Source organism: Lactuca sativa, chromosome 5 (assembly GCF_002870075.4).
Source record: "Lactuca sativa cultivar Salinas chromosome 5, Lsat_Salinas_v11, whole genome shotgun sequence".
Lineage (NCBI taxonomy): Eukaryota > Viridiplantae > Streptophyta > Magnoliopsida > Asterales > Asteraceae > Lactuca > Lactuca sativa.
In genome coordinates this window covers 166,874,126-166,891,779 of record NC_056627.2, presented here as the reverse complement: position 1 = coordinate 166,891,779, position 17,654 = coordinate 166,874,126, and the positions used below count along the sequence as shown (strand labels likewise).

At 34.6% G+C, this 17,654-nt stretch overlaps 1 protein-coding gene across 1 annotated transcript; it reads left to right on the top strand.

Moving 5' to 3' along the window:
• The first annotated feature begins 14,011 nt into the window (after positions 1–14,011).
• On the top strand, positions 14,012–16,538 carry LOC111919439 (uncharacterized). The gene is made up of 4 exons (XM_023914999.3): positions 14,012–14,684; positions 14,861–15,441; positions 15,541–15,728; positions 15,873–16,538. Exons 1-4 carry the CDS (start codon positions 14,195–14,197, stop codon positions 16,258–16,260), a joined length of 1,647 nt encoding a protein of 548 aa, XP_023770767.1. The 5' UTR covers positions 14,012–14,194; the 3' UTR covers positions 16,261–16,538.
• Positions 16,539–17,654: the final 1,116 nt, after the last annotated feature.

Here is a 17,654-nt window from a genome sequence, read left to right as displayed (position 1 = left end):
ATAAGGGACATCTAGGAAGGTTTCATTCTTCATGCCTTAGCCTTAAATGAAGTTTGTTGCCATTTTGGGACCTAAAAAGGGTGTATACGGCTGCACAAGGTGTGTGCAGCCACACACACTTGAAGATCATGAGAAATGACGTTTTTCAGGTATATCTTCAAGTGTTCTTGGTCTTAAACAAGTTATAACAAGCATAAACATGTTATAGAGGCTAGAAAAGGGTGATTTGTGGTCCAAAACTTAGTGTGTGTTCTTGGTGTTCTTGAAGATCTAACACCAAAAACGTGTTTTCATGGATCAAAGTAGGGAAGAAGACTAGATAAGTTCAAACATCAACAAATCAAAGGAGGTATTACTTACTTTTGTGAAGAATAAGATGAAGATTTGGATGATACTTGAGAGAAAATGTGTTCCAGCTTTGAGGGAGTGGGGAAAAAGTGTTCAAAATGACTAAGGATAACTTATATAGGCAAGAGTGTGTGGCTGGGTTGGGTGTGCGGCCGGACACACCTGTGTGTGGCTGTACACTCAAGTGTGTGGCCACACACTCCATGTTTTGGAGTGTTTGGCCCGATTTTGCTTGATATGCATCGTATTATCTCATTTCTAGGTTCCTACCTTAATTGTACTAGGTTTAGAACACTAAAATAGACCCCAAACAGTGCTAAAAGCTAGCAAAACGAGTCTATCTTTGATTAATTTGATCAATTGCACAAAGTGGGAATTTCAGGTTGTCACACAAAACCCCAACCTTTCTGGTTAAGACTTAGATCGGTGAGTTGAGCAATGACTCAGTGAGATGGTCAGGATGGGACTCAGAAATCGTTGAAATCAACGAGTCGGCGGGGTGACTCGGCAAGTTGAGGCGTGTTATGATAGTTTTAGAGTATAAGGACTCGACGAGTCAACGGGTTGACTCGGCGAGTAGAGTCAGTCAGGAAGTTTGACTTTGACCAGGACTTTGACTTTGACAAGAGTGCACTTAGTTGACTTATAGAATTCAGTTTGGATCTAAGTGATATATATATATATATATATATATATATATATATATATATATATTTGATATTGGTAGCTCGGGGTGCTAGTGGGGCAACGGTTCAGAGAATTGTCGGCAGCAGCCAAAGAGTTATCAGCATAGTTCAGTAGTGCATGTGAGTTTCCTTCCAGTAGGAATGGGTCTACTGCCACAATGTCGACCCGTCTAGTTAGCAGTAGTTTCCGGACTTCGATCTGATGCAGTAGTTCAGTGTGCTTGATGTCTTTGTGATTCAAGCAAGTTTTTGTGTTATGTGATCCGGACTTTGGTCCGAAGTAGTATGCAGTATATGTGTTTATGCTAGTTGATATGTGTTTTGCTATGCTATGTTCAGTTAGTCCGGGCTTCGCCCCGATGCAGTTAGCCGGACTTCGGTCCGATGCAGGGGGCAAGGCCCCAGTTAGTCCGGGCTTCAGCCCGATGCAGTTAGTCGGACTTCAGTCTGATTCAGGGGGCAAGTCCCCCGTTAGTCCAGGCTTTGGCCCGATGCAGTGGGCAAGGCCCAGTATGTGCTTTTATGTTATTGTTTGGTATGTGGTAGATTGGGGGGAGCTCACTAAGCTTCGTGCTTATAGTTTTCAGTTTTGGTTTCAGGTACTCAGTTTTCAAAAGAGGAGCTCAGGAAGATTGCAATGCACACACCATAGCTAGCCAGCATGGGATGTTTCACTCTGATAACAAGAATATGTGTTGAATTAATACTCTGAATTTATGTTATGACTTATGATATGGTTTTTATAAATATGGGTTTAGCAATGTTTTAAACGAAATTTTTGGACTGTATTTTTGGGACGTTACATCAAGAATTTGTTATTATACAAGAAGTTTTTAAATTCATGACCAAGAAATAGGTTCAAGAATATTTTTATTATTTATGGTTCAAAAATATTTTTATTTTTGAATATACTCATAAACATATTCTGTCAGTATGTCTGAATTAAAAGAATTATAATTCGTAAAATCGGATTTTTAAAATTAATAGAATCTATGATCCCTTAAAATATGCAATTTTCCTTTATTAAATGTAGACTAAACTGCACAAATAGTCCCTATGGTTTGTCAAAAATTGCCACTTTGGTCCAAAAAGGTTTGGACTAGCACCAGTGGTCGAAAAGTTTGATTTTGTTGCAAGTTTGGTCCAAATTACTTTGATTTTTTTAAATAACAGATTTGCCCTTTTTTAATTTCATTTTCTATTTTTTATTTTGTTATATTTTTTATTTAGATTAAACAAAAAAAAATATGTTTTTAGTCCTCCCTCTTGTAAACAACACCACCACCACCGATCATCATTCCCTCTCTTTCTCTCTCTCTCTCTCTCTCTCTCTCTCTCTCTCTCGTTAGAACACCTCCGATCTCAACCCTCACCAGTATGCTCTTTGTTTATTCTCCAGCGATGGAAACATATATGCAAATAAGGGTTTGCTTCGAGCTAGGTTTTGCTAAGGAACAATCAAGTCGGAGGAGAAGATGAAAGGAGGCGAGAGGCAATATGTTTGCTTCTGATGGTGGTATCGCACAAACCGGCTTCCAAATCTGGACGGAGGAGGATCTGGGTGGAGGAGGATCTGAATCGTTGCCACTTCATCTGTTGATCAGGCTTTGTAAGGGTACATTTCAGATTCTCGGAGGTGGTTTCGTCTAGAAACCCTCAAGATCGACGACGTTCCAAATCTGTAAACGTCGTTGTCTTCACAAGTCGACGACGTCCTTCTTCTTCGTCGAAAACCCTAATCCATATGAGATAAGGTGGCGACGCTAGGGTTTCAGAAGTTGGTGATGGTTTTTGTCAAAAATCGGGGTTATGGATATGGTTTCCAGTGGAGAAGACGAACCAAGAAAGTGACAAAAGGGTCTCCAATGGTGGGAATCGGTTAGGATTTGTTGTAGGTGATGGCGAATTTCAGATTTGTTGGAGGTTGCTGGTGACAGAGACGATGGGGGCTGAAGGCAGTGACACCAACGACGAAGATGGTGGTGGCGTCAACAATGATTTTGGATGACGGTGGTTCCCGTCGGTAACACCGGTTTCCGGCGATGACACCGGTTTCTGGGCTTTATGAAGTGTTCTTTAGAGCCATGAAGAACAAATAAAGAGGGAATGAGAAATATTAGGGAGAGAGAGAGAGAGAGAGTGAGAGAGAGAGAGAGTTAAAGAGAGAGATTTATTTTTATGCTCTTGTTTTTTAGAGATAGATAAAGAGATTTATTTTTATTTTTATTTTATTGTTTTTTTTAATCTGTAAATCAGGAAAACAAATATGAAAAAAAGATAAAATATATTAACAGGGGCAGATTCATCATTTTGAAAAAAATCAGAACAAATTGAACTAAAGACGCAACAAAATGAAAGTTTTGGACCACTGATGCTAGTCCAAACCTTTTTGGACCAAAGTAGCAATTTTTGACATACCACAGGGACCATTTGTGCAGTTTTGTCGTAAATGTATATTAATTGACTAAAATACCCTTGTAATTAAATTATATGATATTTTTCAGTTATGTTTAATTCAATAATATGTATTAATCACTTTCTTAAAATACGTAAAATTGATTGGCCCACATTTATGTATACAATAACACAATAATTACTTTGAATAGAATAACGTAAGCATATATATATATATATATATATATATATATATATATATATATATATATATATATATATATATATATATAGTTGCATGAAAAAATTCAATAGAGAACCATAATTATTGGTTTTTCAAGGAACCAATTTTTTTTTCAAGTTCTAAAGCTTATTCTTTATAAAAAAAAATCTAAAAATATTTAAATTCATATATTAACATTGTGAATGTGAAAAATATTTTTTGGATTCACCGTGTGAATCCGGATTCACATTGTGAATTTGACGATTTTTTTTTCGAATTTGATATCATTGGAAAAATGATAAAAAGTTATGAATTTCTGTATTTTTAGTTTTTTTTTGATAAAAAATAAGTTCTAAAATTTGAAAAAAAGATTGGTTCCTTGGTTCACCGGTTAATTATGGTTCTCTATTGAACCTCACCTTATAGTTGCATACGAAACGAACATTATGCATCCTCTACCGTGTCCTTAATGGGAAACACCAAGCCTAATGATGGTCATTTTCACCCCATGTAATCGAAATTTTTTTGTTTCATCGATAATAATTGGGATATCTCCAGAAAAGTCCCGATATTTTGGACAAATTTTTAATAAAGTCCTAAATTTTATTTTTTGAATAAAAAAGTCCTCACTTTTTCACCTTTTGAATAGAAAAGCCCAATAAACCGGCTAATTTATTCACTTTAGTCCTTTTTGACCTGTTCAACAGGTCATGGGACAAAATTGTTAATTTTTCGAAAATAAATGGACTTTTTTGCAGATTTCGTCAAAATTTTTATGAAATGTATAAACATATATTTTACATATCTATATCTATTTTTAAGTATTTTTGTATTTTTTATATTTTTATAAGTATATATTTACGTATTTTTATGTATTTTAAATGTATAAACGTATTTTTTTTACTTATTTATATGTATTTTAAACCATTTTACATATTTTTTTTATGTAATTTTATGTGTTAATTTTTATATATTATGTATTTATATGTATTTTTATATATTTTTATGTATTTATGTATTTTTAAATCTTTTTATATAGATGTTTATGTTGGATTAGTGTCTAAGTCCACAACTATTTTGGTATGTACTTGACCCGATGGTGCATGGTCCTTTTGGGTTGCCTTCACCAAAGCAACTTGATATGATGAATTATGGAGAGAAAGGATTAAATATGATTTATTAATATATTATGAGAATAATATATTAAAGGAGAAATCATATTGTTTAATTAATATTAGTCAAGAACTAATTAGTAATTAGTTTTGTGACTAAAAGAGATTAATTAAACTTAAGGGAATGGAATTGTAATTATAAGATAATTGCAATTTGGGCTATGGATTGTCTTAAATTAAGGAGTGGACGAATTCTATGGGGAAACCCATAAGGAAATCGTCCAAGGCCTTAATTAAAGGAGTTCATGGGTTGCTTAGGGCTTAAGCATCCAAATTAGGGTTTCCTTGTTAGATAACCCTAATTGCCTAACTATATATAAGACCCTTATGACCCAAAAACGTGGTGAAGCTTTATTCTAGGGTTAGAACACGCTTTGGGCATCCTCCATCCTCTCTCCTCTTCATCCTCTTGCTTATGGTGTTTGTGAACCATTAGAGGAGTGATATTTGTGACTCTAAGCTTTCTAAAGTCAATACAAGAAGGATTTGGGATTGTTATTGCTACATAACAATCAAGGTAACATCTTAAACTTATTCTCATGTTAATATGATTACTTGAATGCTAGAATTAGGGTTTATAGTCTTGGATAACTTGCATGTACAATAGAGAAACCTAGATCCAAGCATTAGGGTTTGTATGAGCACATAGGATGTCTTTTGACCTAAACCCATCAGTGGTATCATAGCCTAGACTGGTTTCTATTGTATTGATGCATTGTATGATTGAAAATTTCGATTTTTGTGGTTCTGGAGGCTGGACTCGCCGAGTCCATAGATGAACTCACCAAGTCCATAGATGAACTCACCAAGTCCATGCTGACTCGACGAGTCCATTCCCGACTCGGCGAGTCGGCTGGTCAGATGGAGGGAAAACCGGGATTTCTTGTTGTTTTTGCTTAAGGATAGTTGCCTTATCATATTAGATCAATATAAATCTGATTTTATGATATATTTGACTATATTCTTGATCTAATTGAAGATATTTATCAATTAATAAAATATTTGTTTCCTTATGTGATAATTGATTGATTATTTTGATTAAATTGGTAAATTGTTTTGCAAGAAATCATTAAATAAATCAAATATAGATAATTATGTGATTAAATGCTAATTTAGATTATTTTTATTTGATCCTTGTGCTTTGAAAAGTTTCATATTTTCCCCTTTAGGTTTTATAGTTTAAATTTGAACCCAAAAAGTTTTGTTGTTTTGAAATTTAAATAGTTGAAACCCTAATGTTTTGAAAAAGGTTTCAAAACTTGCCCTCAAGTTTTGGAATTTAAATTTTGATTAATTTAATTTTGATGTATATTTAAATTCTAAACCCTAATGTTTTGAAATGTTTCAAAACTTGCCCTCAAGTTTTGGAATTTAAAAGTTGATTAAAAGTTTAATTAGGAATGTTAAATTCTAAAGCCCTAGTATTGTTTTGAAAAAGTTCAAATCACACCCTTATGGTTTTATTAATTAATTAAGGTGTATAATTAAAAGATGTTTAATAAATTCATAAAAGTTTAGGTTTACAATTTAATTGAATTAAAAGTATAATTGTTAAATTAGACCACCTAGTATTTTAAAAGTGTAAAATACACCCTATACTATATATAACATTAAAAGTCTAACATTATATATATGTATGAGTAAAAGTCAGTCTTACCGTTAGTAGGCCTCATTCACGAAGCTGGTCTATAAGGGGTGTTTAAGGAAATTGCCTATAAATTGGCGATTGAATGGGTATCCACTCTTACCCACCGCACTCTTGACCAGTGGAGGGTCGTTAGCCGAACGGGTAGGATAGGACGAAACCTTCCATTATAAGTATAATGAATTATTAAAGTAACTAAATGTTTTTCAAATTCCCAATCTTAGTTACTTAGGCAAAGTGAATTGATGCAATTCCATGAAATTACACTTTGTACCCTTGCGAAGACGTTAGTGGAGCGTGTGTGGTTTACCGGCACACTAAATGGTTCTAAGCAAAGGTAGCAAAGGGTGACTCAATGTTTGTCATAGTTCGGTGGAGCGTGTGTGGTTTACCGGCACATCGAATAGGTGACTGTAACATGTGAGGGCACCATGTAAGTTTGCATGGTTATTCACACCCGATTTGTGATCCTCGGCATCCCAGTCACAAACAAGAGGGGCATATCGAGATTTAAACATGCCATTGAAATGTTCAATGAATCTCATAAGATCTAGGAGTTTTCATAGATTTAAAACTTAAATTTCTTTTTCGTTTTTCATGGTGGAAATTAGTGAATCGTCATTCACTTACCTTCAAATGTTCTGCAATTTGGGTTACGGCATCCCTCTCCCGAGTTGTAGAATATTGTGTTGGGTCCTAGCCTTAGTATCTCATTTGGGTGATTTACTAAGGACTCAATCAATCAACTAACTTGAATTCATTTTCTCCCATTTTGTAGATGTTAAAGTTCGACAACTATGGTCTTCCCAAATCCCGTGGAACAAGCATTCCACATGAAGATGATATTCCACGATTCGATCGAGGAACAAGAAATCATGCTTCACTTCCTCCACATCCTCCAATTATTCTCCTTAACCCACAAGTTCAAAGGCTTGAAAAGTTCAAGATCACTCAAGCCCTTTTGGCAAGTAAACATAAAGAAGGAAAAGCCGGTGTGTGTACACGTCCTAGGGATGAAGTCACACATTGATAGGTTAAGAATGTTGGGATCCGTTGTTTGTGAGGAGATGGCTATTGATAGGGTTCTTCAGTCACTTCCTAACTCATATAGTGAGTTCGTAAGAGAGTACTATATGATGAACCGCGACGTGACCCTTATAGATCTCACCTATATGCTTATTGATGCCGAATCAGTAGTGGTTTGGCGCAATAGAAAAGCAAAGTTGATTAGTGAATCTGCCTTCAAGACTTCTATGGATATAGACAATGGCAACGAAAGACATGCTATGATCGAAAAGTCTGATCATAAGAGAAAGGCGGTGTCTGAAGTAGTTCCATGTCCTGTTCCAAGAGAGTCAATTTGCTTTTATTGCCAAGAGAATGGGCATTGGAGACGAAGTTGCCATATTTACCTAAGAGATCTAAGAGATGGGAGAGTCAGAACGTATGGCTCTACTTTAGGTAAAATCCACTATCTAACTCCATTAAGTTCATATTCATTGATTCTTAATACATGATGTGATAAGATTGCATTTGAATGTTTTGCAGGATCGGTGAAAAGAAAGGAAGCTTGGTGAGAGAGCAAGATGAATCTAATCACAAAGAGATGGATCTCGATCGCATGGACTTGAAGATTAGATTTTGAGCTTAGATAGTTATGATAGAATTGTTAGAAATTTTGATACATGGTTTTCAATGGATTTTGCATTGTAAGGACAAATGTTTTCCGCTGCTTTTATAAATAAAATAAATTTTGGTTTGACTCATGTATTTATTTGTTTATTTCCTTGCAATGAAATCGTTATGAAAATTGATGTTTGCATATTTCTACAACGAATGGATATGATTCTTAGTTATGTTATTTATGGAAATGTCAAGAATTTACCAAATAGGGAGAGCTTCTCATCGCCCAAGTTTCAATTGAACAGAAATTTGGAATCACGCAACTTGGTTGCATGATGAATGAGAAATTTCATATTTGGAAATTAGACTAATTCGTTGACAAAGTGTCAAGTGAAGGACTAGGAGATCGAGTACACAAAGTTGCGTGTTGATCAAGTCCACCATAAGAGTAACAAAGATATTCGTCGTGTTTTGCTAAAGGCTTAGTAAATATGATTATACTTATAAGATTAAGTGTAATTTGGAATTGATTAAAAAAGGGTTTAAATCAATAGCAAAACGAATAAGAAGAATCAAGTAGGCAGCAAGATAAAAGTTTCTCCATTCTAAGAAGAAGGGAGAGTACCTTTTATGCTTTATGATAGGTCTTAATGATTAAGAACCATATCTCAATTGATCCTCTAAGTGAGTCTTAGTACAATTGTATGTTTAAGAAGAGGAATCAAGGATTGGAGAAATGGTTAAATCAAGAAGTCAATCATACTTCGTTCCAAAACAAGTCTTAAAGTTAAGATTGTGACACTGAGTGAAAAGTATTAAGAAGGTTTGTAACATTTATCAAATGTGGAAAGTTGTGATGTCTTGGATAAGACAAAGACCAACTAGGACTAATTTATGAAGAGTTTTGATAAAAGCTACACTAACTCTTGAATATTTGTTTGTCAAGAAATGTTTTGACAAGAGAATCTTATATGTCAAGGAGTCAGTGGGAGTCCTAATGGTCTTGAAAGGTTTCAAGAACAAATCAAATAAACCTTATCGATCATCACTAGCACACAAGTTGTGGTTTACAACCTATCGTGTTGACATTATTTTGTTTTTGTGCCAATCCAATCGAGTTAATTATGCATGTGATTCCTATGAGTTCTCATTTGAATTCATAAAAGGCAAGGACCTTGATCAATGGAAAGTACATTGATAAGAAAAAGTGAGCTGCTTAACTACTTGGAAGACATGGTGGGCAGCTGTGCTACCATAAAACAAGAAATCGAGATTAAGAAAGTTCGATCCATATGAGTTTGAATTTGTCGTAAACTTTGGTTTTGACAAATTCACACGGATAGGAACAAATAGACCGTTTAAATCTAAGTGTCATAAGATTTCCTCCTTCATGAAAATGATTGTGAGGAAATGCTTTCACTAAGAAAGATTTTAAGAAGATAGTGATTGTAAAATTGCATTCTCGAATTCGATTATGGTTACGATATCCCTTTCCATAATTTGAATTGTGAGGTTTGGCAATTATTTACACACACATATGAACTATCTAAGGCAAAGGTGTATAAGTTCAAGAAGCCTTGATAAAAGATTATCAAAGCACTAAGTATTAGAAACATGAACTTAAGAAATTCAATAAGCATTGTTTTTTTGAAAGTTAAGTTGTTTCTGAATACATGTCAAAGCTAGTGGGAGCATAAGTGTTATGTTTTATAATAATTATCATGATAGTGGGAGCATAAATGTTATGATTGTATGATTATTAAGGCACGTATTGCAAGTTGGCAATATTAATTATAGAAAACAAGAGTTATACCTTGCAAAGTCGTAAGGGTTGTAAAGTTGTTTTGCTATAATTAAGGGAGAGAATATTATGCTTCATTTCAAATCTAAAGGATTAGGTTGAGAAATGTTAATAAATTTAGTCAAGGGTACATAGTGTGTTCTTAAAATTTCGATTATGATTATGGCATTCCTCTTCACAATTCGAATTTTGAGAACATAGCAAATAAAACATTATGTGTCGTGTCCCATACGCTTCGGGTATAGGATCGATTGCAAATGCTTTAATGTTTGACCATTCTAAAATTTTCCAAATGTCGAGTGCATTTAGAGGGAAAAGGGACTAGAATTGGTTTTGACTAAAATAATTAAACAACTATCAAAGGACAATCCAAAGTTTGACGAGGATTGGTTGTTTGTTAGTAGTTGGAAGCATGGTATTGAATGGACCATATGGACATTATTATGAATAGAAAAGATTCTATTAAGAATGAGTTGTCATATGGAAAATATGAAAATGTTTCCATATTGGATGGACCATATCGAAATCATTACGAATAGATAAGATTCTATTAAGAATGAGTTGTCATATGGAAAATATGGAAGCGTGTCCATATTGGGAATTGAATATTGAAAATCTATGTCTAGATTAGAAACTTTTATGCAAAAGGATGTTCAAAGGAATGTACTTTGAGTGAGAGACATCATATCTAAGGAATTGTATTGTAACAATCTCCAATAGAGGACTTTGTAATATCATTGGCAATAGTCTTTGTGACTTTGGTGCAGTGACATTACGAAAGGATGATTGCATAAAATGTTAGAATCAAGCATATTCTATAAGTGACAAGAATTTGATATTCTTAACTTATGAAAAAGGATTTGGAGTTGTGAAATGAGAATGATTGGAAATGTACTCAATTTGATCTATTTCACAAAGTAAGAACCATAGGTAAACATTGTGTGCATGCTAGGAGCATGGGACAAGTGTAATAATTCAAGTAAGAAGTTGATTACCCGAAACGACAAATAATGAGTAATCGATATGGTGATAAATAAAAGGAGTTTTATTTATACTCAAAGGTTTGAGGCCATATGGGATTAGTATTATTCTTGTGTTTCACATTTGCATGTTTTGACTTCCAGAATAATTGAATTTATTAAGAATAATCGAATTATTCGAACGGGCCACAGTCGTTCATATGTTGGAAGTAGATATGAATGAAGACTGTCGTGAATTGGTGTGTGGATTGTCTAAAAGAGTATTAGACATAAGCAAATGTTTGCTGCAACGTTCATGAGTGCTTATGAATATGATTTGAGCATTGGATTAAACCCATGCTCACTTGGATCACTCCATGAATTGTATCACGAGTGATTGGTGAGACGATAACATCTTATATTCTTGAAACCGAGATGTGTGAGTTGTATCTTGCAAATCGGTTGCACATTGATAATATGTAAAGACACTAGTAACTTGGTGTTATAAAACATATTGTTGTGAGTAATTCGGTGAGTGAGGGCAAGCAAGCATTGTATCAAAGTTTATCCATTCCTTTTATCCAAAGTAGGATAAAAGCGATATCTTTGGGCCCCTCGATGATTTAGTGATGACAAACGTAAATGCTCGGCCGGGCTAGTGCTAATTTGATTTGTTCAATTAGTCAGTCGTCATAAATCGGAATTCGAGAAATAGTACAAAGAGAATGATTTGAAATCATGTCTCATATGATATCTAGAATGGAGGAATATATGATCCCTTATCTAAAGGACACGTGTACCTGATAGGATCAGAGTTGACAACGGCTTTGGAAAGCTACGATTGCAGATCAGGATCTGAAGTCATACGCATAATAGTTATTAGACTTATCCAAGTGGGAGACTGTTGGATTAGTGTCTAAGTCCACAACTATTTTGGTATGTACTTGACCCGATGATGCATGGTCCTTTTGGGTTGCCTTCACCAAAGCAACTTGATAGGGTGAATTATGGAGAGAAAGGATTAAATATGATTTATTAATATATTATGAGAATAATATATTAAAGGAGAAATCATATTGTTTAATTAATATTAGTCAAGAACGAATTAGTAATTAGTTTTGTGACTAAAAGAGATCAATTGAACTTAAGGGAATAGAATTGTAATTATAAGATAATTGCAATTTGGGCTATGGATTGTCTTAAATTAAGGAGTGGACGAATTCTATGGGGAAACCCATAAGGAAATCGTCCAAGGCCTTAATTAAAGGAGTCCATGGGTTGCTTAGGGCTTAAGCATCCAAATTAGGGTTTCCTTGTTAGATAACCTTAATTGCCTAACTATATATAAGACCCTTATGACCCAAAAACGTGGTGAAGCTTTATTCTAGGGTTAGAACACGTTTTGGGCAGCCTCCATCCTCTCTCCTCTTCATCCTCTTGCTTATGGTGTTTGTGAACCATTAGATGAGTGACATTTGTGACTCTAAGCTTTCTAAAGTCAATACAAGAAGGATTTGGGATTGTTATTGCTACATAACAATCAAGGTAACATCTTAAACCTATTCTCATGTTAATATGATTACTTGAATGCTAGAATTAGGGTTTATAGTCTTGGATAACTTGCATGTACAATAGAGAAACCTAGATCCAAGCATTAGGGTTTGTATGAGCACATAAGATGTCTTTTGACCTAAACCCATCAGTTTATGTATTTTAAGTGTATAAACGTATTTTTTACGTATTTATATCTATTTTTAAGTATTTTACATATCTTTTATGTATTATGTATTTATATATTTTTTAAAGTTTTTTATATAGATGTTTTTGTATATTTATGTTTTTTAAATGTATAAACGTATTGTTTTACGTATTTATATGTATATTTTTAAGTACTTTACATATATTTTTGTGTGTTTTTATGTGTTTTTTATGTATTATGTATTTATATATATTTATACATAAAAGATATAAATACATAATACATAAAAAATTACACATAAAAATACATAAAAAAAATATGTAAAATGGTTTAAAATACATATAAATAAGTAAAAAATACGTTTATACATTTAAAATACATAAAAATACGTAAATATATACATATAAAAACATAAAAAATACACAAATACGTAAAAATTGATATAGATATGTAAAAAAATATGTTTATACATTATATAAAAATTTTGACGAAATCAACGAAAAAATTCCGTTATTTTCGAAAAATTAACAATTTGGTCCCATGACCTGCTGAACAAGTCAGATAGGGCTAAAGTGAATAAATTAGCCGGTTTTTTGGGCTTTTCTATTCAAAATGTGAAAAAATCATGATTTTTTTATTCAAAAAATAAAATTTAAGACTTTATTAAAAATTTGCCAAAAATATCGAAACTTTTCTGAAGATATCCACAATAATTATGTTTGGATTTGAAATTATGAAGTATGTATTCTTCAAAGTTGGTCTTTTTATAGTATTTTTTTAATCTCTATCCTATTTCAAACATGTAAAGTATGCCTTTCTCGTAATCCAATTTTGGAATGGGATATTTTCCTCTATGGCCCTTATTTAATAGACCACAAACAAGTTTGTATGAATAAGTTATTAAGGTTCAACGTTAGAAAAAAAAAATTACAAAAATGTAATATACCAAAATCTATCTAAACAATACATATCTTTCAACAACAAAAATGGCAAGACAATAAATGTCTTCCCAAGATGTCAAATTGTCAACATCCGCAGGTAAAAATTGGATTTTGGTAGTCAATATCCACGAAACGACGAAAAACAATTCACATAGCGGATAGTCTTTTGTAAAAATTGTGGCTATATCGATCATCTTTTATTATTATTATTATTATTTTTTTACTATTTTATAGTAAAAAAGAAATGGCTATTATGGTATTTCACAAATTTGAAGAACTTTGTAAATGATAAGCATAATCACTTTCATCTTTATAAAAAAATAAAATAATAATAATAAATAAATTATTTATAAGCATTTTTTGCTAGTTATTTTATGATAAATTTGTAAAATGTGATTATTTTCTAATCTTTTTGGTCAATTATGTTTAAGTCAAAAATAAATAACTGTTTAAAAGCCAAAACTTAACCGAGATTTTTGTCTGTGCTTATATGGCTTCGTTAAAGTTAATGTCGACACAGCACTAGTCCGTGACACACGTTCCCTCTCTTATCTGCCAGGCCTACCTTCAAATTTAAGCAACGCTTTCTGTTCTCCAAGAAAAGTATATGCTGCCTTCGTTTCACAACTTATAATCACAACTCCATTCTCAGATTCACAACCATTATCCCATGATCTATACTAGTTTCCCTCACTAATCGGAAATGGCGTCGAGGTTTTACATCACATTCACACCATGTTACACAAAGAACCACCACCGATTGCCAGAAGCGCCGAAACGCTTCTTATTTTCAAGCGACTCTAGAGGTAAACGACCGAGTCTGGGAGTTACTAGGGTTTCAGATGGCGGAGAATCGTATCTGGGGATGTGGAGAAAGGCGATGGACAGGGAGAGGAAGGAAATCGAGTTCAAGAAAATTGCAGAGAACGTGGCCGGAGACGAGGATAACGGCGGAGGAGACGAGGATTTGGAGACGAAGAGCAGTGAGTTCTTGAAGATACTTGAAGTTCCCACTGAGGAGAGGGATAGAATTCAAAGAACACAGGTGATCGATCGGGCCGCTGCTGCAATTGCTGTTGCCAGTACACTTCTAAGGGATGAGAAAATGCCGATTGAGAATGAGTCCGACGGATTAGGCCATCTGGATAATGACGATGGCAGAGAGGTTTCTATATTTGGGGATTCAGAGCAAGGTAATTCCCCTTTTCAATCTTCGAACGTATTAACTTATTAGGAGATGTTTTGATGTGATTTTAGAGGTAATTATGTGGTACTGAAGGATCAAATTAGGTGTTTGAATGTTGTCGCCATTTTCTCGATTTTGTTTCATTTCCGATTATCAATTTTATCATATCTGTGTGTACATCAGGATCATCTAGTATTGGAACACCAGGTCCAAATTTCTGGTCATGGATACCACCTTCCAATGAAAATGACGGATCTACCCCTGCATCAAGTAGGAAAACCTCAACATCTCCCATTCAACCAAACCCAGTAATGGAATTAGACCCTTCCTCATCTCATCTCATTCTCCCATTCGAAAGCAAAACCAAGAATCCTCCACTTCCACCATTCCAGTCCCTTAAAGAGGTTGAAAAACAGGATCTTTCAACTCCTCAACTGATAGAAGCACAAGAAGTTGATAAATTGTTTTCAAGAAATGCAGAAACTGCAGCTCATGCTCTTGCTGACGTGGACCCAGTGACAGATGGCACTAATGTTGAAGGGTCAATGTGGTGGAAAGAAACAGGGACAGAAGTGAGAGCAGATGGAAAGGTGTGTAGGTGGACTTTGACTAGAGGTGTTAGTGCTGATAAATCTGTTGAATGGGAAGAGAAATATTGGGAAGCTTCTGATGAGTTTGGGTATAAGGAACTTGGATCTGAGAAATCGGGTCGTGATGCTTTTGGGAATGTTTGGCGGGAATTCTGGAAAGAATCGTTGGCAGAGGTATGACAAGGGTAAATTGGTCATTTTCACTCCTTATTTGTAAATATGCATGTATGATGGTTAAACTTAAATGTGTCCATGGTTTATTTATATGCACAGATTGAAGGGTGTGTGCATATTGAAAAGACTGCAGATAAATGGGGGAAGAATGGAAATGGTGGTGAGTGGCAGGAAAAATGGTTTGAACATTATGGTGGAGGTCAAGCTGAGAAGTGGGCCCACAAATGGTGCTCCATTGATCCAACTACACAACTAGATGCTGGTCATGCTCATGTTTGGCATGAAAGGTAACCACATTATAATCATGTAAAAGTAGGCTGCTATAACAAAAGAAGGGTAAATTAGATATAAGGGTAAAATGGTCATTTATTATCCTTTGAACAATGTAACAGAGATATTAAAATTAAAAAATATATATATATGATGTTCAGGTGGGGTGAGAAGTACGATGGTCAAGGAGGGAGTGTGAAGTACACAGATAAATGGGCAGAACGTTCGGAGGGTGAGAGGTGGACAAAATGGGGGGATAAATGGGACGAGCACTTTGACCAAAATGGACATGGTGTGAAACAGGGAGAAACATGGTGGGAGGGGCAATATGGGGAACGATGGAATAAAACATGGGGTGAAGGTCACAACGGGTCAGGGTGGGTCCACAAATATGGGAAGAGTAGTAGCGGTGAACATTGGGACACCCATGTCCAGCAAGACACGTGGTACGAAAGATACCCTCATTATGGTTTTTATCATTGCTTTGAAAACTCTGTGCCCTTACGTCAAGTCAAAAAACCTTCTCAGAGGGAATCTGAATCTGAATGAGACTGTGGGGACGTGCTGTAATAAAGATGTGAGAATCCATAAGGTTTCACCTTTTTTGGCTTTGGGGAATAATGTTACTTACTTTCTCATGTTTAATGTAGGAGATATATGTTGGGTAGTGTGTTCCCCTTTTATCATTAAACTTAGAGTGTATATTTTTCATCTTTGTATTTGTATATAGATGGTTTATGGTAATTATCGAGTCCGAGAGTCATGTCACATTAAGAGTTGCATGATTATCAGTAAAAAAACAAAGCTTAATGTTCGGTTGTGATGAAGATCGTGAAATATGAATTCACAATGATAAGAATGTAGATAAACGTGTGGTAGAGTAGGTTTTATGAAGCATAAAACAGAATGTAAAATGGGGAGGAGGTACCACTCCTTCTTGAATGGGTTAGAGTAGGTTTTATGAAGCATAAAAAAGAATGTAAAATGGGGAGGAGGTACCACTCCTTCTTGAATGGGTTGGGAGTGGTGGGTTGTTTATGTGGCTTCACTAACATGTTTCATCATCTTTCTCTCTCTATTCTCTTTCTCTTTTTCTCTTGTACCATGTGTTTTAAGATTTATACCTTAATTGTTTTGTATTTTTTTTTAATTGAGTGGGTTGAGTGAGTTGTAAAAGACAAGGTTTTTTATGTGTTGTGTGTTGGAAAATATGGAAGAAAGATGAGACAGAAAATCTGATGTGACAGTAGGTTGAGTGGGTTGGTAGCGAAAGACTCCCTCCTCCCTAAAAACAAACATAGGGTGTTTTGGCCTTCAACACAAAGCAGGACTGCCTCAACCCAAGCAACAACAAATAACCATGTGCACATAACTAACATTTACTGGTATATACAACCATCACACATATCTATCTCACTGATTACTAAACATAGCAACCTCTCATAACTAGAGCACTGACCTAGTAGGTCACTAACATATCAATCCCTACAGATCATAAAATGTGACAACCCGAAATTTTGTATCTTGTATAGTCAAACACTTCATTGAAAGTCAAACTCATTCCTGCTAACTTTTAGCACAATTTGGAACCTGTTTGAATATTCTGAGCCTTGTACACTTAAGGGATAAGTGTCGGGGTTTATCTGCTGAAGCTATAGCACAAAGAACAAGCCTAAAGCACATTAACCATGAGTTCACGGCCACCACTATGGAGTTTACGGCCATAAACTCCATGTGGGTCGTAAACTCACCTTATATGGTGAAATGTTGGCCATTTGTTCATTCCTTCCTTTCCCTTGGCTGATTTCCTCCCAAATCCTCTCAACTATCATCCCGATCTTCATTCCCGATCTTCAAAACTAGTAAGTTTCTTGTCCTAATTAGTTGATATCTTACTTGATCTAGTGATCTTACATGATTTCATCCGTGAAATCATTCCATTT

What these genes read in the sequence shown, in the direction of transcription:
- LOC111919439 (XM_023914999.3), top strand. Translation starts at nt 14,195, where the DNA reads ATGGCGTCGAGGTTTTACATCACATTCACACCATGTTACACAAAGAAC. An exon ending in ATTTGGGGATTCAGAGCAAG is followed by an intron (nt 14,685 to 14,860) that starts GTAATTCCCCTT and finishes TGTGTACATCAG; the next exon opens with GATCATCTAGTATTGGAACA. An exon ending in GGAAAGAATCGTTGGCAGAG is followed by an intron (nt 15,442 to 15,540) that starts GTATGACAAGGG and finishes TTATATGCACAG; the next exon opens with ATTGAAGGGTGTGTGCATAT.